The 24,860-nt window shown below is 38.4% G+C and overlaps 4 protein-coding genes across 5 annotated transcripts; 1 reads left to right on the top strand and 3 right to left on the bottom strand.

Annotated features, from left to right (window-relative positions):
- Positions 1-45: 45 nt before the first annotated feature.
- LOC121761365 (ubiquitin-fold modifier-conjugating enzyme 1) lies at positions 46-2,660 on the bottom strand. Its single transcript, XM_042157024.1, has 3 exons — positions 2,227-2,660; positions 1,754-1,815; positions 46-357 (listed from the first exon to the last, which is right to left on the bottom strand). Exons 1-3 carry the CDS (start codon positions 2,557-2,559, stop codon positions 210-212), a joined length of 543 nt encoding a protein of 180 aa, XP_042012958.1. The 5' UTR covers positions 2,560-2,660; the 3' UTR covers positions 46-209.
- Positions 2,661-4,141: 1,481 nt separating this feature from the next.
- On the bottom strand, positions 4,142-9,259 carry LOC121760022 (probable beta-1,4-xylosyltransferase IRX9H). Of its 2 annotated transcripts, XM_042155619.1 has the most exons (5): positions 9,108-9,259; positions 8,181-9,048; positions 5,888-6,137; positions 5,576-5,793; positions 4,142-4,649 (listed from the first exon to the last, which is right to left on the bottom strand). In XM_042155619.1, exons 2-4 carry the CDS (start codon positions 9,002-9,004, stop codon positions 5,623-5,625), a joined length of 1,245 nt encoding a protein of 414 aa, XP_042011553.1. In that variant the 5' UTR covers positions 9,005-9,048; positions 9,108-9,259; the 3' UTR covers positions 4,142-4,649; positions 5,576-5,622. The 2 variants fall into 2 exon arrangements, with proteins under 2 accessions (XP_042011553.1, XP_042011554.1); XM_042155620.1 differs by lacking the exon at positions 4,142-4,649 and adding an exon at positions 4,671-5,439 and having other exon boundaries at positions 8,181-9,259.
- Positions 9,260-10,883: 1,624 nt separating this feature from the next.
- Positions 10,884-16,674, top strand: LOC121761204 (lariat debranching enzyme-like). Its single transcript, XM_042156815.1, has 11 exons — positions 10,884-11,036; positions 11,300-11,422; positions 12,478-12,635; positions 13,402-13,523; positions 13,806-13,999; positions 14,602-14,784; positions 14,862-14,980; positions 15,060-15,199; positions 15,629-15,748; positions 15,906-16,014; positions 16,272-16,674. The coding sequence occupies exons 2-10, from the start codon at positions 11,300-11,302 to the stop codon at positions 15,986-15,988; spliced, it is 1,242 nt and encodes a 413-aa protein (XP_042012749.1). The 5' UTR covers positions 10,884-11,036; the 3' UTR covers positions 15,989-16,014; positions 16,272-16,674.
- A 960-nt stretch (positions 16,675-17,634) lies between these two features.
- Positions 17,635-21,770, bottom strand: LOC121759936 (sucrose transport protein SUC4-like). The gene is made up of 5 exons (XM_042155517.1): positions 21,134-21,770; positions 19,178-19,899; positions 18,886-18,949; positions 18,766-18,809; positions 17,635-18,426 (listed from the first exon to the last, which is right to left on the bottom strand). Exons 1-5 carry the CDS (start codon positions 21,648-21,650, stop codon positions 18,268-18,270), a joined length of 1,506 nt encoding a protein of 501 aa, XP_042011451.1. The 5' UTR covers positions 21,651-21,770; the 3' UTR covers positions 17,635-18,267.
- Between the last annotated feature and the right edge of the window lie 3,090 nt (positions 21,771-24,860).

Here is a 24,860-nt window from a genome sequence, read left to right on the forward strand (position 1 = left end):
ATATAGTTTGTTTAAACGCGATCTACACGATAAGATATCTGGGAGTAACTACGAAGAACTCGAGCTCAGCATGGAATAAACTATAAAGAGAAAAAGTGAAAAACATCCATTTCAAGAGGTCTTCACATCTATTTCATGATATGGATATTTTAGTCTCATAAAGTTAACTACCACACTGTAGAATTCGTTACCGATGGACTAGTTAGTGCTCACACAGCCTTTACATCGGAAGACTCACTGGATGCGGCCGTATCATCTTTGTGCTTGACCATTCCAGAATCAACGAGAATAGGAATCTCCGCAGCAAGCCATGGCGCAAGGCCCAAGCAAAGTGCATGTGCTATGCCAAACCTAGGACTGGGAAATTAGAACAAAACAAATTGGAGTCAGAATGATCACTCAGTCTGCGAACAAAATGTTCTTTCCTAAATAGAAACCACAAAAACATAAACTGATCATGATATCAGTGGAAGCATGTCTTCATTGGGTTTTATAAATATTTCTCATGGAATAAAAGTAGCGGCAAAGAATGGTTCCAAAATGTCAAATTCATCTTAGATCATGGTGGATTAACTCACGAGAGGAACGCATTGTCACGGAGATGAGATGTGCAAGCTTATAATCCTCTCACAGAAATAGCAGAGGGCACCACCTTTCACACATAGATTTGGATGTTTAGTAGCTCTCCCACAATAGGAAGTATAATAAAGATTATTACAGTAAATGTAGCCATTTTCCGTGGTGGTGTCCGCTATTGTACCAGTCCACCATTTCTTATGTACAAATGCCAATAAGAGATGCATATCTATCTTGATACCACAAATTTCAACAAAACAATCAGCTACAGGCAACTAGTGGGTCCTATGTAGGCTATTGAGCCAATTTTGCTATTTAGATATCCACATTTGTATTTTCTCTCCCAAATGTTCTATTCTTGTTAACTTGATCAGAAACACTTTTAACATAAGTAGGCAATAATAACTTTCATTATAGGGCAGAGCCACAGAGGGATCAACTGCATAAGATGATTATGAATACTATCTGTAGGTAGGTAGGATCTGGATGCCTACTTACCAAAGAGGACTTTGTGTTTCAGATACACCAAATGATTCATTTCACAGATATGGTATATGAAATAACCTACCAATTTCTTATATTGAACCCACGGGATGATAAAATCAATGGTACTTGTATCGTGAAACTAAAGATTAACACCACAACTACTCAGACCAAAAACAGAAAACACCAAAGAACTAAGAACTAACTCCTAAAAAACTACTAACAAAAATTTCAGTATTATCGCTCAGAATTGTTTTCTGCGGAGGGTAATGTTTATAAGTATTTGAACTCGTGGGTGGGATTGATCATTCACTACAGAAACCAATGTTCAACTGTTATCAGAATTCAGTTTAGACGATTAAATCATGAAACATACGATATTGTGGATATAAAAAGGTTTACAATAAGCATCAAACCAAAAATCCATTCATCTATAATCAGAAATGAGAAATCTATGATGATAAGAAGCTCCCCATCTGTTAGTGGTTTAATCCATTACCAAAAACCTTCCACATTCGATGCACTCCCAATCAAGATTTCCCCAATTTCAATCGAAAACACATGTTCTCTATAGATAAAAGAAGACCTTGCAAACAGTATCAATACTTATCCCACTCATCACCATTCACCAGAAACTCAATCCAACAACTCAGACTAAAACATGAAATTAAGCTCAAACACATTAAAAAATTACCAATTTTTGGCCCACAGCGGCTTGAAATGGACGGTCAGGCATATCTTCCCTCCTCTATACATCTACACAAAAAATCAACAAAGAGGGATAGAAACACGCACAAAACAAGTACAAACTAAGGCTCCGTTCGGTATCATGGAATTGATTCTGCGGAATTAGAAATGGAGCCTTCAATTCCAAATCCAATGTTTGGTACCGCATAATTTTTGGATTTGGGATTGAATTACAATTTCAATTACTCCCAATTCCACAATTTGAACCTTCACACAATACACACACTGCACACACACACAATGAGCACGCGCACACACTTTATATGAATATGATTTTAACGAACAGAGGATTTGGAATTGAATTTCCTTCAAATTCAATTATGTAGAATTCTTATTCCAATTCAATCTGACGAACGGACCCTAAACAAAGCAATCAAAAACACATAAGCACTAAACGAAACAATCAAAAACAAAAGGAACCTTTTGGGTTTTGCCGTCGAGTTGGGGCAATTCGAGTTCAGGGGCGGTGGCGGGATACGTGACGGGTATGTCGAACTGCAAATCGAACTCGTATTTGAGCAAATTGTGGATGTACCAGCACTTGCCGGTCCAGCGGGTGCCCTCCGGGTTGGCGGCGGAGATCCGGAACCAGTCGTTGTCCTTGGATTTGTTCATGGCGGTGTAGGCGATCAGCGCCTTGTACTCCTCCTTCAGCCGCTGCGTCCACGCGGCGCCGTCTCGCGGCCCGGCCTTCACCGACAGGAGAGGGATCTGCGTCAGCGTCGATTTTGTCGTCGGATCCCAAGTCTCCATGATTGACCCGGATTTCCGACCCGAATTGATTGAGCTGTTTTGTCTTCGAAAAAACTTCCAACTGCCCAATCAATTTTAGACCTTTTCTCGAGATTTCGGAAAAGGGATTCAATTCGCATGTTTTTCGAAATTTGGAATTAAATTTGTTAACTTTTCAAAATATGAGACCGTGACGTGCGAATTTTTTGAAATAAGGGATTTTTGAATTTTTATGTATTTTTACTGCTTTTTTCGTACTATTATTTCTTTTACTATATTTAACAACTAACCAAATTATCTCTAATACTATTTTTTAACACAATTTTTTATTTATTTTATTCCATCAACCACCTTTCCACAACGACCATCTCCAGATCCAAACCCTCCCACGCTCTCATGGTGGAAAACGCCCATTTCAATTCCTCCGCCCACCAAGGCCAAATTCCTTCACAATTGCATAAACCATTTGCTAATATAACTGATCTAACTGTGAAGGTCCCACTATCCAATTCCAAATTTCTTTCATGTATTTGCATTCATGTAATCTGCAAATTAAATCAAACCTTAAAGAATATGAAATTGAATTAAGAATTTAACTGGAAAAAATGAGGCGGCTCGAGCTGGAATGGCACCGGGCAGCAGCTGTATTATACACCTGCTGGAGGCAGCGACGACCTGCGACGGCGGCGGTTTGACTGCAACGAAGGGGAGGAGGAGAATGAGGGTGGAGGTGGCAGTGGTAATTTATAAAATTGGAGTTAAAAAATTTTAAATTGTACAGTAAATATTAGGGGTAAGTTGGTTAATTTGTAAATATTATAATAGAAATAATGAGTGAAAATACATGAAAATTCAAAAATCCCATGTTCCGAAAAATTCGCACGCCACGATCCCATATTTCAAAAGGTCAACGAATTTAATCTTAAATTTTGAAAGACCTACGAATTGAGCCCCTTCCGAAATCTTTTTTTATTGCGTGTCAAGTGTAATACTCCTACAATTAATTATGTTGCAATTTATACGGATATATACGAATTTAACAATTGTCATACTTTCGTCACGACCAAAATCACTCAATGATACAGTAAAGCACAACTTTAAAGTGCTAATATCAATTTTTATGTGATGTCAACTAGATTATTGTAACAATGTGTATAAATAATGTCAATCAGGGGTATTAGGGAAACTGAAATTTATTAGTTATAACTGTGTTGATTGTGGATCATTATATTTTTCTTCATAAGTAGTACTTAGTAAATTGTATTACTACTAAAATTCACTTTACATTTTTATGCAAATTTTGTGACAAGTATTTTATGACTCATATTTATATAAGGTGAACGAACTTGTTTCATTCATATCTCAATTGATAGGAATAGGCCTTGAGAAATCATATTAATGAAAATAAAAAACTTATGTATATTTCATGAAATATTAACACCCCAATTAAAAAAATTTACTAGTTCAGAACAAAGAACAAAAATTCAATTGGCAGAAAACCGAGTCACCCCCTAAAATATAATCACGTGAGTTTTAAGAAATTATTCAATTATGTAAAAAAAGTTAATGAAATGTTTGTCCTAACGTAGACGTCCCAAAACAGTAAAATCAAAATGAGTCATTATTTCATAGAGAAAGGAAATAATACTTAATCATATTCATAACAATAACAGCATATCCCGAAGCAGAGGATCTAGAATAAGTAATTTCATCAATGTAAATGGTTTTCTTCCTTTAAATAAAATGGTAGTTCCTCTATAATGACTTGGGATGACTAGCATTATAACACCATAAAAAGGGCTACAATATAGACAAAGAAACTGTGTCACCTCATGTGATTACTGCAATCATCAACTCAAATTTCATACAAACCCACAACACCTGATGGACACAGCATCCTCCCCCCGACGGGCCCTCTTAACACGTATACAGACTATACCGCAAAAATGAGTGTTGTTTCAGCAAACAATTCTCAAAGAAATGAAAAAATTATAAATGAAAGTAGGGGCTGCTGCTGTTTCCTCTACAAGTCTCCTGCTCAAAAGCGGGACGTGCTGAATTGGTTTTGGCTTCATCAACAATCACCTCCAACAGATGACGATGCACTGCAACTGCATAAAACTAGTGTTAGCAAGCAGCTGACTATGCCATAAGGCCAAATTAAATCATCATGCTGGCAAGTGCTCTATGTTCTTTGTTAGTTACGGAGTTTCTATCAGGGTCATGGTTGACACCAGCTTTAGAATTCCAAAATTCAATAATTACGTTACTGAAGGAAGATAAAGGAGAAACGAGGTACCTGTAACTATATGCATAGATGTAAAACACGTTATATCTAATCAACTATATATTTTCTTCCAATTTTCTGCCATTCTGAATGAATACACATGTATAAAGAGCTTATTCTTACAAACTGTTTTTTCCCCATTTTATCCCATTTATATACGTATTTCTAGAAGAGCGTTGACAAACTTTGTTTTAGTAGAGTATACACGCTTGATAACCAAAAGAATACGCCTGAACATCCCTTCTGAAGTAATAAAGCACTGCCATATATCATAATCATGAAGGTTTTAATAATTTGTTGGGAGGTTACATAGTCTAGTAACAATTATCCTAGTAGCATTGTACAATCAGAAATTTTCATTACAATTATATAAACTACACATTAAAAATTCTAGTACATATGATGCATGCCCTTACTAGTATCCATAAAAGATCTGTGAGATTGGTTCGTTTACTATACCCCAAGCAAAAACGACCCACGGAAATTCCCTAGGTTCTAGAGGGTGGAAGACAACAATCGCATAAAAATAGTACTCCGTAATAATCAATTTGAACAGCACGAGGAGTAGTAGCATCAGTTAGCAGCTTAGGCATATGCATCGCCAGACTTTTTGACTGAGACAATATATTTACCATCAAAAGTTCAGAATAATTCTTAGGATTCGTAAATAAAAAATAAATAAGCATGGGATAGGAAGTACATCTCATGGTCATGCATCAAAGCAAAATAAGCTTAGGACATAAGGCATACCTCACAGACCAAAGAAGAGACATGTAATCCCATCAGGTCAAATTATATCACTTGGAAGGAATAACTACATCAAGATTCTTTGGTAGCACCCAGCCCTTAGGATATGCAAGTCCGCGTGCTTCTAGATGGAGGTGCCAATTCATTATCTTGTTACAACCTAGAGGAATACCTTCCATCTGACTTTCATCTTCCACAATCTGTTCTATGAAAGTTGTTTCCTGAAAAGCAGTAATATTTCCAATTAGAGTTTGATTCATCTTTGAACTGGATATGATAAAAAATGACAGCACGTATAAATGAAACGATACATACTTGGAAACCCTCCTTTACAGTGTCTAACTGCCTGATAGGATCTGAAGTTGGTCGATGCCATCTCTTGGGATCCCACAATATGCTGCTATTGAAAGCAAACCCTGACATATCCACATGGAATCTGCGGAGTCTTTTGCTCTTTTCATTTGTGTGCCATCCTATTACTTGACTTCCATTGCATACAGGGCCTTCCAATATTGCTTTATTTTTGCTTTGAGCCAGCATGCCAACAGGCCAAGTGCCAAAACGACTGAATAGCACCGAGACAACAAAGGAATTATGAGAAATGAAGAGAAAGCATTCTCATGCTAGAGCAGAGAAATTGAGTGAAGAGTAGTGAGATTGAAAACTTGATCATGCTCAGAAAAAAAGATCTTATATGATGTCTTCAACTCACACGTTTCCCTTGGACCAAAGAGCTGTATACTTCTCCATATTCGAAGTGAAGAAAGACAAATACTGCCCTTTTCTTATAGATATAATTCATTTATTTAAAAGAATCAGAAAGCCACATACCTACCCACCCACAGACAAATCAATATAAAATAATAGCCAATTTGTTTTCAATTCCAATGGGAAACTTTCATTTCTTAATTATTTAAAACTAAAATTATGGATTTGTAATTTGGTATAGTTCAATGCTTTTCATTTTGAAACAGTCAAGAACATCATGCCTGTTCACGCAGATACCAAACTCATTGTGATATGTACAAAAAAAACCCATCACTTGATGGGGGTAACTATCATTAAACATATGCTTATTGTTTTTTCTCTATTTAGTATTTACACATAAAGAACCTAGTAAAAACATCTTCAGCCTAAATGATACAGAAAAAACAAACATGAAGCTGGAAATGAAGCTAAAGGAACTAACAGCTAGTACAGAAAAAGTATGGAAGTACAAATTCATACTTGACATAATTTGGAAGGGCTTGTTTTGACTTCTGAGCCTAACTATCCCTATCACAATTATTTTAAATGCTTATAAAATTCCAAATGGAATGGGACAAGACTGTCTAAGCCATAATACTCCGTAAAGTGGCAATGTTGATAACCTGAGTTAAACCCATCCTTCCATTACCTGATAACATAACATGCATAACTATTTCCAGGAAAATGTGTTACTGTCAAAGTGTCAATAATAACACATTACTAACATAATAAGTAATGACATTCATCTGTCAATCAATTACATATAAATTGAAACAAAAAGATTTTATCCCTCATAGATAGAGGAGCTTCTATAGTAGAAACTGTCTACACATATGTATTTTATCCCAGCCCCTAAACTTAATCTCATCACTTACAGAATGTGTCTAGTTCTTTGAAAAGAGCCTACTTGTACTTGGCATGTAATCTATCATTATGTAACTCATTATGGTTTTGCAGACTTGATACACAAGGAGAGTAAATTTGACCAGGTCAGAACTACAATATAGAACATTGGTTTCAACATCTTGTTGTACAATATCAGATAAATAGAGGAGAGATATGAGAAAGCTACTCTATTCCCCATTCCCAAAATTTCTGCACAAAAATGAAATAATACTTAAAGTGACTGCTTAAGCTACATTCCAAAGTTTCCTAAGATCCATAAGCTATAAAAATGAAAATAAAAATTGGTTGAAAACCATCTAACCTGGCTGTTCTAAAGAGCATGTACAATTTCTTTAGGAAGAAGCCGTTGATTAAATTATAACATTTGAACTAAACGTACAGCAAATCAGAGGAATAAGAACCACATTCTTAAAACATAAAATTAGAAACTGATCTGCTCTAAAATAGAACAGCATAAGAAACTTAAGGTAAACCAACATATTTACTTACAGTACACAACTAGACCCAACACATTCAAACTCACATTAACAGAGTCAATGATCACAGCAAACTAAATAAAGTTCCTTATGCTTTTATATACTATGCCTTGAAGACACAGAATATTAACATACATGACAATGCAAAACACCAGTCAGAACAATGAGTAATGTACACAGCAAAGAAGAGTAACTACATTATGCTATAGCCTAGTCATCACTAAAGCATTCACACCATTGACTTTAACAAAAAATGTTCTCCAATAGCCAAACTAAAATTCAACCATTTAGATTCTTCCTGTGCATATTTTATACAGTATTATAGTGTCTGAATATTACCCTCATAATCCTATGGCCACTACCCTGCAAGGCTGAAATCATATTCCTATACTATGATTCACCTATAGTGAAAAAGAACGATATTTCTGGTAATACCACATAGTTAAAAGCAGATAAAAATGCAGCTTCTAATATCCAACCTGATTTCTCTCATGCTTTCAAATAGCTCAAGTGAGTAGATGTTATCATCATCAGCAAAATACACCATCCCGTCGAGCTTATGCCTCTCTATATGTTCAAGTGCAGTATTCCGCTGGTGCACACCCCTATCCTTTACATCTGTAGTATTTTTCACACAAACCAAATGCCTATACATAATTCCCAAACTTCTCAAAATCTCGGCAGTCTCCTTCGATGCCTCGTTTAGCTCCACCACAATCCACAACACTGGCGGTTTGACCAATCTCAAGACCTGTCCTAACCTAGTCAAATAGTACGCCTGAATCGCCCTACTATAAGTTGGAGTGACCACAATCAACTGTCTCCCAGGCACAAAATCCAAAACCTTCTTCATATCAGTTTTATCAGCCCTCTCAACCACACCTAATTCAACAGCACCGATCAACAAATCATCCTCCTTCGGCTTCTCAACAGAAGCTAAATCGCCCGCGCTCCTCTGAACACTCACCACCTCCGGCTTCATTTCCAACGAGAAATCACTCTTCCTGAAATCACCACTCAATTCATTAAAATCGCTATTGAAGGGCGCCATGCCGAGCAAAAACCCTAAGAAGAAGCACATGAAGCAGCGGAAAAACGGTTTTCTCCAGGAAAACTGAAAACTCTTCCGAGGCTGGTGCTTCCGGAAGAAGACTCCGGCGACAAATCTACGAATAGGAGAGAGAGTTTTCCTGCCTTGGGAAAACAGCTTCTGCGACGGAGATTGCGGCGAGAATGTAGTATTGAGACCGTTCTGGTGCGATCGGTCGTTGTACGGCGAAAGAGTTCTCCGAATCGAAGCCATTTATCCCGTCCAAATCGCATCCAGAACAACGTCGGATAGAGACTCTGCGATGCGATGAGAAAGTTATGGAGGATCAAATCCAGCTTAATAACAGTTCACTGACCTGATTGGAAACCCTAAGACGCAATCGAGCTGAAATGGGAAGAAAAATAGAGGGAATTTAACAGCTTTAATTGAAGTTAGAGAGAGAAACTTGATTTTCAGGTGGAAATATTTTGCGTGTGGGGAATGAAGAATGGGAGGGAGAGTGGGAGACGATAACATGCACCACTTAATTACTCTTTTTTTTTTTGAATCATGACATTATGTTGTGTCCACGCGGACACCCAAATAACTCCGCCCCAGTTTTTGTCCATGGCCCTAGTTTTTTTTTCCATAATCTCAAATTTTTATTTCCATCACTATGGTGGACATCAATAGCCACAAATTTTTTATTTTAATGTTTCAAGCAATTATGAATAAATTTATTAGACTATACGTAATTAGAAGAAAACAACTATACGTGAAGAAATTAAAATTAAAGTATAAATTTTCATCGTATTAAAGTACAGGAAAAATTATACAACGAAAGGAGTGTATTTATAGGTGAATGAAGAGTTGGAATGATGTGAAAATAATGAATGGAATGGGGTGTATTTATAGGTGAATTAAATTGAATTAAAAAAAAATTCGCCGCCTACCGCCGCGTCGGGCACCGCTCCACTATAGGAGCCCCGCCTATCTGCCGCGTCCGCCCCGGAGTCGCCCCATGCCCGTCCGCCGCCTACCGCGCCCACACTCCTCATCCGCCCCGGGGGCGGACGTCACCTCCACTATAACCGCCCCGAGATCGCTCCGGCGGGGACTATGGCGTCCGCTATACCATAGTAGACACTATTAAGGTTGTTAGCATTTAAAAACAAATACTCCATTCTTTTCTCATTTAAAGCACTGCATTCTTTTGTCATTTTTTTATTTTCCAACTAAAACTCTAAAAGCATAATACTATAGCAATAGTTAGATTATTTTTAATTAATTTAAAATTTTATGGATATTAAAATAGTACTCATTCTCTCTCACAACTAATTTTGCAAATCATGATTTTCGTTATCTTATTTCTCATTTAATATTTATTCTATTTAATAAGTACTATTACGTCTCAAATATTACTAACATTATAAATTTAGTATATAAAAATGTAATTTAAATTTCATAACTTTTTTTTTTTACTTTTATTCTTTTATACTTTCAAAACTTATTTCAAAATTTTAGTACTACTTGCTTATTTTTTGGTTATTTAAAATTTAATGTTTCAAATACAAACTTGGTTGGGTAAGAGCATCAGCAGTGGCGCGGAGCTCCCAGCAGAATTCCTCAAAACACCTTCTGCCCCGTCATACGAACTTTCCACTGCACTGCCACGTCATACGGACTTTCCACTGCACAGTGGCGGAATTCCCGACGGACTTCCCACAACAAAAAAATTTCACAAATTCACAAATTAAACAATTTCCGGAATTAAACAATTAACGGAATTAAAATTTCGACACAAATAAGGGAAAAATTCCATTACAGAAAGAAAAGTACATTTCACCAAATTAAAAAAAATACATTTCAATACTTTAAAAAAACACATTTAATTCTGCGGAATTCCGCGCGGACGTCCGTGGGAGTCAACGCAATGGCGGACGTCCGCACGAAATTCCCCGCAGAATTCCGCGGAACGCCGCGGAATTGCAAATTCCTCAACAGAATTCCATATCCGTGCATGTCACGCACAATGGCGGACGTCCGCCACAGAATTCCCGCATGTCGGTGGGAATTCCGCGGTGACGTCAGCCACTGCGTATCCTTTAAAAAAGATACAGTGAATAGTAAAATCGAAATGACAAAAATTTGGGGTTTAGGGTTGACGAGGACTGCGTGAGAACATAATCGAAATGTATATTTTCTCTCAAAATTAAACCGCCAAAGAGCTGTAGCACCACCTTCTCCAGCCGCAAAATCACGTCTTCCATCGTCCAAGGCCGTCGGCCTCCCCCACGTTCCAGTGGTAAATAATCAGTTCAAGCTTTGCTGGATTATTTGTCCGTACAAGTTGTTATTCTTGAATTTTTATTTGTCTTAACTAGTTTATTACCCGAGCTCAAGTGTAGCATTGAATTATGAATACAACCAATAGCATCTAATATTTTCACTTGAAATTCTAATCCTTGGTTCTCAAGCTGTTGTTACTGTTACTGGTAGCGTATTGTTCTTATTTTTATTGTTGTTATTGTTGTTGTTTTTATTTCCTGATGACCAGTATCATTGTAGATGAAGATAGCAGTAGAAGGATGTATGCACGGAGATTTGGATAATGTGTATGCTACTCTTTTACACCTGCAAGAAGTCGAAAAAACCAAAATTGATCTTCTCATTTGCTGCGGGGACTTTCAGGTTATTTCAATTATTGGCACGATGATTAATAATATGGTTACTGTTATAACTACTATGAGTATTATCGTCCAGGGTTTCTATAGCTGTGCTATGATTTGGTTGTTTTTTTTATTGAAGTGTCCATTACTAGTATTGGGAATGAACTCTATATCAAATATGCAGGATATTGAATGTGGAAACCTTGATAGTCAATGGGTCTCAGATACTATTATTCACGATGTTAGGTTCATATCATAGCTTTGAATCTTGATTCTTGAAGCCTCCAGTTCAGATAAAAATTGAGTGCATCCAGGAATATCAGGATGCTCATCATGATATAAAAATAGTAAAATACGATCATGTTAAGACAATTTTGTGCACTGTGAGCATGACTCAATACTAGACTTTACATTTTTTTGTCACACAAGTTGGGGAATCTTCTGCCTGTCATATACATGCTAGCTTAAGGGTTTCATAGATACTATAAATTGATGCATCTTCAGAGTCAGTTTGTTTCACTGTGATCTCTGTTTATTAACTACACTAGATGCTTCCTGGAATTATTTCTAAGAATTATTCTTTAGAGACTCGTAGCAGTCATATATGTTGCACAACACTTTTAGGAATTGTTTTGTAACTAAATTTAAATAAGTAGTTTCTTACGAATATTCCTATACCTTTTCAGATACAGCCAGCATGGGAAATTTGCTCCTATTTTCTTACTTTTATTGAATAGGTGTTGATGCATAGGACTGAAAGTTTTGTTCATTCTTTCTGCTTGAGGGACATGAATAATTTTGGGTGTCAATGTATTTCAAATTCTGAAACCATCCTACACATTTCTCTACTTTTTTCCCTATGTTTGATCTGAAAATTTGAAATGACTTCTAACATTGCTCTTTAAACTGAGAAACACACACATAGTGCTCTCCTCACTTGTTAATTTCAACTACATGTTATTGTTTAGAATTAGAACACAATTTGTAAAGTTAGACAGTACTATAGTTATTTGGTTTTATAGCAAGGAATGAAGTTTCCTTAGAGTGCATTCGTTTAGATGATTTTTGTTTTATCAGGCTGTTCGGAATGAGAAAGATCTGGACAGCTTAAATGTTCCACCCAAGTACCGGACAATGAAAACTTTCTGGAAGTATTACTCAGGCGAGAAAGTTGCACCCATTCCAACTATATTCATTGGTGGGAATCATGAAGCATCGAACTACCTTTGGGAATTGTGAGTAAAAATATTTATTGGGTAGCATTAATATCTTGGAAATGCTAGCATAAGTTGCTAGTTTTATATTTATTCGTTTCATTAGAATGTTATATTGGATCTGATGAATGACATTTTTGGTTAAACACTTTATTCTCATATATTTCTCATTTAAGAATTTAGAGCAAGCAGCTGAAAGGTGAAGCCATAGAATAATTCCTGAATCCCAATGATTATGCCGCATTTTACTTTTAGCCACTTGTTGGCTCTTTAAAGCAGTGCAATTTATATTTATTTTGATAGAGGAACAGATTATGCATTGGCAATGTGCATGGGTGGTTAACTCTGAAAATAAATGCGATTTATTTATGTTGAAAACATGTTGGGATGGAGTACTATTTTTGCATAAATTGTTTCTTGCTAAAATTCAAAACAATAATTCATATGATGAGAATGGGGCATTAGGGGGGAAAACAAACCAGTGAATGTTTTATGATTGACTACTTTGAGTAAACTTCAGTTTTTTTTTTCTTTTGTTTTGTTTGCTGGGGAGGTGAGGGGTATTTTCTTATATCACCATCCATTAAGTTAATTTACTTCTGTCCCTATTGACATGTTCACATAAATTTTGCATTCCACTTTTGTTAGTGCACAGTTCCTGTACTTCCACATGTAACTAGGTTCGTTATTAAAATTTGTATATCCTTATGTATAAGGTCAACCAGTTCAGATAATACATTTCTCACAATCTCATGTAGATTCCAACTATATTTATTTGCTGTGTCAGGTACTATGGTGGATGGGCTGCACCGCAAATCTACTTTCTTGGATTTGCTGGAGTAGTCAAGTTTGGAAATGTTCGTATTGGTGGACTTTCTGGAATTTATAAAGCAAATCACTACTATTCAGGTAATAGCATCTGCATCACTGATCATTTTTCAATGATGTAGGTGGTGTGATGTCTGCAATCTTTTGAAAAGGTTCATATATTTCTATTTATGAAAAGTATTGTTGTGCTATCATTTAATCAAAGTTACATGATTTGCACTATTTTGGAAAGTTGTTTTAAGAATTAAGAACATTGTAGAGATTTCCTGACAACTTTTATTTAATGCCTATAATTTCCTAAATTCATTTATTGCATAACCTTTGTGGGGTTTACAACACATGCTGACTTGGTCTTCTGAACAGGACATTATGAGAAGCTGCCTTACAATGAACAAGACATCAGGTCTATATATCATGTGCGCGAGTATGACGTACATAAGCTCGTGCAAGTGCAGGAGCCCATTGATATATTTCTTTCTCATGATTGGCCTTGTGGAATTACTGACCATGGGAATGTGAAAAAACTTATACGTCAAAAACCCTTTTTCGAGAAAGAGGTAAGGTGAAGATGTTATGTTTTTTTCTGCCTTGTGTTAATGCTTTAGTTTTCAAAATTTATACTGGATGAAGACATCACATAGTGTGAAATATGATCAAGATCTTGTTGGAAATTCATGTTTTAACATTCCAATGTCTCCTACTGAGACTATTGTGCTCACTCACTCCAAATTGCCTTTTGTGATTCATATCTGTGCATCTGGAGAGCTGTGTCTTTGTCCATGTGTAGCTATCCTCTCTCTCTAGTACTACGCAAGTGCTTGTAAATGCCTTTAAATTTCTAAGGTTGGATGTAAATATTTCCCCCCTCAATCATTAGGTTTTCTCATGTTGTCAAATATAAATCTCAATTTGTACTGGATCCTTCTTGGGTTCTGAATATGAAGGGAAGATTTTCTTTTGTACTGCAGTTTAGATTCGACTTATAGCTATAGTTAAGTATGTTTTTGATGGTGGTGGCAGAACTTACAAAATGCATTATGTCCTTTGGAAACATTTTCAAAGATTCTCTCTGTTCCCAAATTGGTGTGCTTTGTATAGGAGTGACTTAGGAATAGGATCGTCTTTATCTGCACAATCATTTCTAAGACTTGTTATCCAGATTGCGGAAGGGACATTGGGAAGTCAAGCTGCTGCAGATTTGATGGCTAAATTGAGGCCTTCTTACTGGTTCTCCGCGCATCTACACTGCAAATTTCCTGCTCTTGTTCAACATGGCGATGGTGGCTCTATAACAAAATTTCTTGCCCTTGATAAGTGCCTCCCTGGAAGAAACTTTTTGCAGGTTGTTACTCGTTCCTTTTTTTCTCATGAAAATTATTGATTAAAGTATTTGCTCAGCTAACTCTTTAAATGTTACAGATTTTTGAAATAGAATCAGAGCCAGGGCCTTATGAACTCCACTATGATGAAGAATGGCTTGCAATCACAAAGAAGTTCAACCCAATCTTCCCTAGGACTAGAAGGCGTGCAAATTTTAGGTTAGTACTTTGATTTCCTCATAAAAACATACTTTAGCCAGATTTTTTTTATTTAAAATTGGTCATCTTAACTCCATAGTGATGCAAAACTCAACATGGAAGAGTGCCGTCAGTTTGTTAAGAATAAGCTGCAAATACGAGGCAGCACACCCTTTGAGTTTGTTCGAACTGCACCTTGCCATAATCCACATCAGTCTGTTGCTAGCAATTTCCCCTCTGGTGAGTGTTGCCACTACAAGAAAGGCCTGCTGCCACTTCTTCTCTCTCAATTAAGTTTCATATTATTGGTTAGAACAACACTACGTTGATAGTTGATAGTGACAATCATGGCATCATTTAACTATACCTCAGCCGTGTGTTTTGATTCAGAATATATTATATAATCAACGCAATTATTTAGATACCAGGTCAAAAATAGGGCAATCTTATTTTTAGTGACACTATTGACATCATGTCAACCCTAGTTTTCTCGGCTTTCCTTTGATATGACTTTACTTATGAGAAAACTAAGTAATCGAGTATTTTCTACAACCACGGTGTGAAGATTGAACATGTCTCAAATGGCTAAATTCTACTATTTCCAATCAGAAGAGTTCTGTACATTGGAATGGTTTCGTATATGATGTTTTGATTTTCTTTTTAATGCAGGACATTGTCGGAATCCTCAAACAGAAGCTTTCTTAGAGTTGCTAGGACTACAATATTGCCTCGACGCTTATTCTGAATCAAGGGAGCTACCTCAAAGTTCTGGATCACTTGTTTCGAAAGGTAAGTAACTTCTAAAAATGATGCTTAGTTTAAATTTTCTCGTCAATCTACTTAACTTGCTTATAAACAACTGTGACAAACTACTGTGAGTATGAGTCGTGACTCGTGACATCATAAATGCTTTCAACAGTTCTAATTTAATCCAGTACTACTGCAGAATCCTTTGGTAATGAAGATATTCCAATTGATGATATAGATGATGACGACGAACTCAATGGATCTGATGATGGAGAAACATAGAACGAAATTCATCAAACAATGTTCAGGTAATTAATTGTAGGCATCATCTACGGTCCTCACTATCAAGTGCCTACAATAAAGTTGATAATCTCGGATTTTAATGAAACAAATATCAATTTGGACCTAGCTGTTGGTATGTGTTTTATATTGGATCAGCAAAAAAAACATTGGTGAATAAGTTGGGTGCATATATCGAAATATTATGCGACTTGTGTCGTCAGTATACATGAGGAGCCAGGTGAACATTTATACTGATTCTTCTTTTTTAACACATTTTTCGCAGGGCAGGATGCATACATTGCAATTGGACGGTCATTCATGCCATAGAAATCACCAAGGTCGTGTGATCTACTGATATTGCTGTCTATGCCATAAGACGGGACCTAGGTCAGCTGCTGTACCGACATTCATGATCTCGCCCCTACAAAACATGACTTTCCAATGGTTATGTGACCATTTTGGAAGAGTTGTCTACATGTAGTCTTCTCAAACTCTTAACTTAATCACAGAGCTAATCGAAGTGGACATGCCATTATTGGAGAAGGGAATGGGACAAGAGCATTTGTTTGTATGTAGAAGATATTGGCAATCCTTACAAATTCACTATGCAATATTATTTTGTATGTAGAAGATACTGTCATACTTAATTTTCTTGCCAATAGATGACAAGTTCCGGTTAACAACTATATGCATTGCTTTTCTTGGTGAATTACCAAAGTATGATTTTCATCATATGTATTTTAATATTTTAGGACGTTCAAGATTTAAAATCCCATTTTACATAAGTGAACCACACACACTCCACTAAATTATTAGTAATAAACTATTTTTCTTTTTAATTTTTTTAAAACTTGTACCAACTGTGGAAGTTTTTCAACAGCTTTCATTACAGAATCTCAAGACCATCTGATAACAAGATCCAAGTTTAAGATGTTTTAGATTTCTGTTAATCAACACTAGATTATACGAACAAATGAACACGAGTGATATAAATTATAATGTGTCTAATGCAAGTAACTATTTAATTATTCATATTTCATTACGATGGTCGAATATATTCGTCTATGTTCGATTTATTTGAAGCGTTGTGCATGCAGGGTCCATAGCTCAGTGGTAGAGCAATTGACTGCAGATCAATAGGTCACCGGTTGGGCCCTTTATTTTTTAATTTTTTTGTTTCTTTTTTAATACTTCATCCGTCTCAATATGAAACATTTGGTTTTCAGCACATGATTTTTTAGTTTCATGTTTAATACGTCCCAATAAATATGAAACAATTAGTTTTCGGCACATGATTTTATGTTGTGTTAATGTGTTATATTGTGAGTTTAATACTCTTGTTTAAATAGTGCTCCTTTTTATCAAAAGATGATTAATAATGATTTTCAATTCGCCTTTATTTTATGTACAATTTTCTGATTAATAGTGATTTTCAATTCGCAATCATTTTATACAATTTTCCAATTACCATTTTTTTGTATTCTTCTATTAATGAAGTTTGTAGTAAGATTGAAAGAGTTAGAACCACCAAGGTCATGTAATCATGTTGGTGTCTTCTCTTCATAGTTGTGTTCACCACGTCAATAAACAGAAAAAAAAATCGAAAATTGGTAATTTATTTTGTATAGAAAGAAACAGCAAATAAGTTTCAAAAATCGGTTTCAGTGTTGCATAAATTCCAATAAACCCTACACAAATTATAAATATTTTATTGCAATTCTGGATCATACATCACACACATTTTACTCCTCATTATTCACTCACTACAATTGCAGCCATGCTAATAACATCAAACACACGACTTCTCCATCAACAACAAAGACATGAACATAAGGAGATCACTGAAGAAATTTATTCTTCACAATTATATTCAGTTCTGTACTCCAACGACACCAGGTTCAATCCTCTGCTGCTATTTACATCGGTCGAGGCTAAGAACAATGATGTTCTGATACCGGTCGAGGCAGACATAAAATATATCAATCTGTTACATGACAACAAAACTTCACTAATACGAGTGTCCCTTCGTGCCTTCTTAATTCAAAACGTGGGAAACGTAAACCCAAATAAGAGTGTTCAGTGCTCACTACGGCAGAAGCTTCACACATACCCCTAAGGGCATTCTTTGCAGAAGCTATTTCTTGAATCCGTGGTAGATCATCCGATTCTGACAAAGTGTAAGACTGGTCTCCTATACAGTATGAATTCAAAACCATGCATTCGTATCCGCAGAATCCTTCAAAACCAGAACATGATCTAAACTCGAGAGTGGCTGATACCTAGAGGTGGATCCTCGGTTTTTCAACTCTTGTTCTGGGAATGGCCAAGATGGCTATAAGCCCTCCAGTTAATGCAGCGATTGCTCCAACAGCTATGGCTGGGGCGTTGCCGCCACCAAAGAGTTGATCCCATGGACCGGATCCCAGGGACACAACCATCTGTTATCAAAATTGTAACCAGTGAGTTTCTACAGATAGAGAAGTATCAAGTGTGCCCGTCACATGCACTTTTCATTGTAATTGCCACATGAAAAAATTAAACAGAAACAGATATTCCATAGTCGAAAGCATAGAATGAAACGGTAAAAGGATTAACCATTGTTCAAGAAAACTAGCACATAACAGAATCACAATACCAATTTTTTTGTTCAAGGAGTATATGTTTGTTTTTGTATGGTTATCTCTATTAATGTGATCACATTCAACTTCGACCGAAGCCAGCAGCAGGCACGACAATAAAAAAAATTAATTATTGAACTACACGAGAGCAGTCTATACCTGTGGGATTACAATTGCCATGTTCAGAACACCCATGGATAACCCTGCAACATTGAAATCATTTCTCAAAAGTGACATCCAACTAGCAAGATCCAGTCATCTAGACCATGATTTACCAACCTTGACCAAGGCCTAGTGCTTCAATTCGTGTAGATACCAATGCATATGGAACACTATTTGTCATCTGCAATTAAATTACACATCAGAAATTAATATAGCAAATATCTAAGGTTAAAAAAATTTCGGGCCCCAATTTCCACAAGTAAAGCAATAGATAGAACTTAGATGATGCATATGTCGAGTAGTGTTACTAATCTCACTAAGTAATTTTCAGAAAAATGAGATCAATTATAAGGTAGATAAGCATTCGGGAACATATTGCAGAAACTTCAGAAAGAACATAGTAACTTACTGCCAACGGAGCACCAAGAAATGTAAAAGCTAGTAGGGCAGCTACCACAATACCATCTGGAGGAAGACCACCGTTGAGATCCATATTACTCCTGATGGCACCAATGATAAGCATCGCTACAAATATAAGAGCCATGAGGACGTTTGAAAGTCCCCACATGAATCCAGCACCCCATCTCCGGCAAAGCTTTTCCATAAACACAGATGTTATCCCAAGGACCACTGAGTTCAACATCAAGCCAAGCGAACCCATTCTAACTCCCTGGTCGTAATTCTTCCCATCATTAGGCTCCCCACCATATATCTCACGACCCATCCAATCCGTATCAAAAAGAATAAATGGAAACCACCCGATCCAGGTTAGAGCAGTAACAAGAAGGATTACCCACACAGTACCAGGGAGATATCTAAATGTTCCAAAGAGTTCCCAGAGTAAAGCTTCACGCTCGTGAGAACCTTCTTGCGTAGAATCATTGAGAGATTTCAAGGGCTGTTCTTGAGCTGCTGTCAGGCTTATGCCTGTAGTTACTACAATAAAAATAATATCAATAATGAATGCTGCCTTCAGATTAGCACAGCTGATGTTGCAAGCTGAAGTGAGTGTAAAAGGGAATATCTTGAACCAGCCACTGAATGAACCAGCCGCATATCCAAGTATATTGCCAATAGCCATAAATAGGGAGAAATACGCATTTGCTACTCGAGTTCTCCTGTGATCCTTTCCTATCATGAAATGTAACAAAAGAAAACCATTAATAATTGAAGGGCGTCCTAATTCAGAAAGTACTAATTAATGAAAGACGATGCTCACAGAAGAAGCTAAACTTCGTAAAGATAAACAGGTCTAAAAGCAGGAATGTCTTTTTCTCCGAAATATAGCCATCCTATTACTATGGGTAGCATTTTGTTTATATGACTACTGGCCTTCTCCATTAGCCAAATGTCAACCAGAGAACTGGCTTTACTCTGAAGTTGTAATCTTTCTTTGCTCTGAAGTCAGCAGAGCAGTTATCGGTTGTCCATTATAATTCATGGAGTACTGATGCAGAAACTCAAAGAAGAATTGACAATAATCTTAATGCATTTAGCTAGGGTGCTCTGTGCTCATTTCAGCAGACCCAATACATTAGAAGGAAAATGAAGGGTGCACCTAAAGAAAAGGACGGGAAGCAAATAACTTCACCAACATCAAAGATCAGCCTTTACGAAAAATATGGCAATCTCACAAGGCATCAAATTACCAAAACCAAAAACAACAATGCGACTTCAAGCTTCTTACATTTACTTAGCTAATGAATTATGCGGAAAAGGTACTAACATTGATCCACAAGAAGCTCAGGAAACTCTGAAAGAGCAAAAGCAAGTTTGAGAAAAGCTGAAGAAATGAGACAAAAAATCGAGGCAAATCTAGCTCCCTGGCAAGCTAGGACAAGAGTCAAGACTGATAGTGCAATTTCATAACTAGTTGGCATGCTCGAATAATTAAAAGATGTTCAGTTTCTTAAACCTATTTTGATTGCAATCACTCAACATGATCCAATTTTGATACGAAATGATCTTCACCATCTTCAACTAACCTTGTAAGTACATCCCAAATTCATAATACACGGCTTTCATCAACCCGATAGCGACCTATTTTAGTACTATAACCAAACTTTCAATGTACAGAACCTCAGACCCTTCCCCACAGAAGAAATTAGAAAGTCAACCTTCCATTCCACCCATAATAAGACAAAAACCCTCAATCTTCCTCAACTTCACCACTTTTCTAAAATATCATTGATTGTAACTGCAACTAAGCCAAATCTTAGATCTTTCCTCTACACTGAATCGACAACAATCTTAAGCAATAAGCTTAATAGTAGTAATACAAATAAAAGTAGAGCACGTTAAGCAAAAGCAAAGCAAAACAGAAAAAAGGGGGATTTTGGATTTAGAAATGGAAATGGAAATTCACCGGTTAGGTCAGCGAGGAGAGCGCGGCAGGGGCCCTGAGTCATATTATTAGCGACGTCGAGAATCCAGAAACCGATGACGAACGCCGCCACCGCCCTAATTTTGATCTCGCCGGTGTCGGCGCGATCTCCGAGCCACCAGCCGATGTCGGCAGCGAAGCCGATGAAGAGGACGGAGAAGACGATGGAGAGGGCGCCGGCGACTATGAAGGGGCGGCGGCGGCCGAAGCGGCTGGTGCAGCGGTCGCTGAACTGGCCGACGAGCGGCTGCACGAAGAGGCCGGAGATCGGGCCGCAGAGCCAGATGATGCTTGCCCACGCGTGCGGTATCCCCAGCTCCTGCACGTAGGGCGTCAATAGCGACAGCTGCAGCGCCCACCCGAACTGAATTCCGCACGAGACCGACGCCACGCGGAGCAGGGTCCGCAGTTTCACTCTCGCGGGCCGGGCCGGGGCCGGGCCGGGGAGAAGCGGCGTGTTTTGGCTTGGAGTTGGCCTCGGCGGCGGCAGAGTCGGCATGATTGGTGATGTGTTTTTTATTTTTTTGTTGGAGGGAGAAATGGTGGGGGTGGGGTGCTCCTCCGCCGTGGGCGGTGGTGAGAGAGGAGGGTGGCGGTGGTGGAGGGAAGGCGTAAAGAGGGAGTAAAGGAGCTGAAATTTAATGGGACGAATTTGCCCTTAGAGTGTCCACAGTGGTGGCCCTTGAAGGCCACCAAAGTTGGCCCGGCCATCATTTGTGGCTCTCCCTCCGCAATGGTAAAAGTAACAAAATTAACAAAAATAACAAGGGCCACGAAATATGGCCCTCTCCAAAAAAAAATTAATTTGTTTGCTTTTTTTTAATGATATTTTTTAATTTAACTATATTAAATTTTATTAGACTAATAATTTGGAAAATAAACAAAATTTAATAAAGTTACGAATTAAAACCAAATTTTCGTCGTACTATAGATAGAGGAAAATTCTACAACGAAAATTTTTAAAAAACACAACATAAAAAGATAAAAAGACGCCACCCTTCCTACTAGGTGGCGTCATCGGAATCCGGCACATCACCGTCGTTACCCCCGCCACCGCCCCCACTGCCGCTAGCTCTGCCCGTCTCCGACCCGTCGGCCCACCCCAACTTCGACCTCAATCTAAGAATGAGGTCGTAGCACATCTTCTTGGTGAGAGGGTCTGTTGACTTCTCGTACAAGGACAAGTTATCCCCAAGTTGCTTCATCATCTGCACCTCCAGGGTTTGAGCCAACGCCGCGGTAGGTGTTGGGCGCGGTGCTGACGCGCTCTCAGGAGAGACTTGGGATGCGTTCCTAGCTTTCCGGATGGCGGCTTGCTCGCCCTGCGGGCGTTGGCGCCTCGACATTGTCGAGCGGGGCTCCTCCAACACATCGTCATTCAGGTCGAATGCACGTGAGTCGCTACCACCTCTGTAGGCGCTGTCGGCACGGAGTTTTGTCCGCTTCCCAGTAGGACCGATCTCATCGTCGCAGATCGCCTTGAACTGAGGGGAGTCTCGGAGAAGCAGATATTCATTCCAGTAGGTGAACTTGGGCCAGTCTTCAGTATTAAACAACTGATACGATAACGCCCGTACGTCGGCTTCGCTGCGGCCGCTTTTGGCATTCTGGAGTTGTCTCTCGTAAATACTACTGAACCTCTTCACAGCTCTACTGATCCAGCCGAACTTCTTCCGGACCTGGCCTACATCACGCTCGGCACTGTCTGCTGGTTTGAAGCCATGGTACACCATCAGCACACGCCTCCAGAAGCAAACGTCGGTCTGATCCGTACCGATGACCAGATTCGTCGTGACTACCTCCCAGGCCCGATCAACAGCAAGGGATTCATTGTCGTTGTACGGGACCCCCCACCGAGCACCACCTCCTCCGCCGCCGCCTCGGCTGCCGCTTCCGCCGGGCCCCTGCTCTCTGTCTCCGCCGCGGCCGCCGCCGGGCCCCTGCTCTCCGTTGCCGCCATTTCGCCCCCCACGGCCGCTGCCGCCGCCGCCTCGCCTACCCCGTCGCTGCCGCCTCGCCTCCCACCGCCGCCGCCATTTCGGCCTCGGCCACCGCCTAGCCCCCCACCACCGCCGGTTCGGCCACCGCCGGTGGGGGCCTCCACCTCCACACTACCGGATGTCGGGGTCTCCGGTGTACCCATCAACTGTTCCCATGTGAATCTATCAGATTCAGACAGAAGAGACTGTGTGTATTGGAATTAGGAGGATTGGAAGTGCTGAGACGGGTTGTTGATCGCGTCCATATTCGGCCGGTAGTCACCGAACCCTGATTGTTGGAGAACCACGTTCCTCTGTTGATGGAAGGATGACTGAACTCGGTATTGTGGCGATTGTGGACTCCACATCTGATTTGGGAAGTTGCCGTATCCCGAGTCTCCATATCCCGGGGAATCACCATCTCCACCTTCCATCTTTGGTAGGATTTTAATTAAGGGTTTGTAGTGTTGAAGTGTAAAATGGAGTGGAAAAAATGGAAATGGATATGGTAGGATTTATAAAAAAATTTTGAAATTAAAAAAATAAATAAAAAAATTTTCCGCGGCCCAGCCGCAAAACGTGACTCGCTACAGTGGAGGGTCGCGGCTCACACGGCCCAGCTCGTAAAGGCCGCGGCTGCGGCTCTCTCGTGGCTCTCAGCCCTCAGCCGCAAAATGTGGCTCTCTGCAGTGGGGGGGCAGCGCACCGAGCCGCGGGCCGCGGCTCCCCCACTGTGGACACTTATGAGAGAAAGAAACGGCGGGTGAGTCCTTCGCTTTTGAGAAAAGGCGTAGGGGCTGTTTGGGAGATATTATTCCTATCTGATATACAACATTTTTAGTCGTTACACAACATTTTTAGTCGTTAATTTTAATTTTAATGTGGCAAAAATTGTACTACTAGTAAGTGGACTCATCATATTGTATCATGAAACAGATAATATAAAAGTGGAATGCACGTTGCAGAAACTTTTTTACTATTCCCTCTGTCCATGAAAGTTTGTCCCATTTTTCTATTTTCGTCTGTCCCACAAAACTTGTCTCATTTCACTTTTAGTCATTTTTTGTAATGGACCTCATATTTCACTAATTCATTCATACTCACATTTTATATAAAACTAATATATAAAAGTAAGACTCACATTTCACTAACTTTTTCAATTTACTTTACATTATATTTTTTAAAACTCGTGCTCGGTCAAAGTGGACGGAGGGAGTATTTGTTTTGAAGCTCCATATGATTTAAAATACTAGTAGTATTATTCAAAATCGTGGACAAAAATAGAATACAACATAACTATGGTTAAATGAGTATTAGGTCACTAATATAAACTCTATTAATTGAATGTTTTAACAATTGAAATTGAGTTAGTACATCTATTATACTCTCTCCGTCCCACATAATTTGACTCAGTTTTCCATTTTGGGTCGTCTCACATAATTTGTCCCACTTCACTCTTACCATTTTTGGTAGACCCCACATTCCACTAACTCATTCCTACTCACATTTAATTATAAAACTAATATATAAAAGTAGGACTCACATTCCACTAACTTTTTCAATTCACTTTTCATTACATTTATTAAAACCTGTGCCCGGTTAAAGTGTCCCAAATTATATGGGACGGAGGGAGTAAATCGATAGTGGCTTGATAGCATAAAATAATGCACTGATTTAAATCTCTAATTGTATTATTTTCTGTATTATTTTCTGCCTTCTATCAAGGGATT

This window comes from Salvia splendens, chromosome 13 (genome assembly GCF_004379255.2).
Source record: "Salvia splendens isolate huo1 chromosome 13, SspV2, whole genome shotgun sequence".
Taxonomy (NCBI): domain Eukaryota; kingdom Viridiplantae; phylum Streptophyta; class Magnoliopsida; order Lamiales; family Lamiaceae; genus Salvia; species Salvia splendens.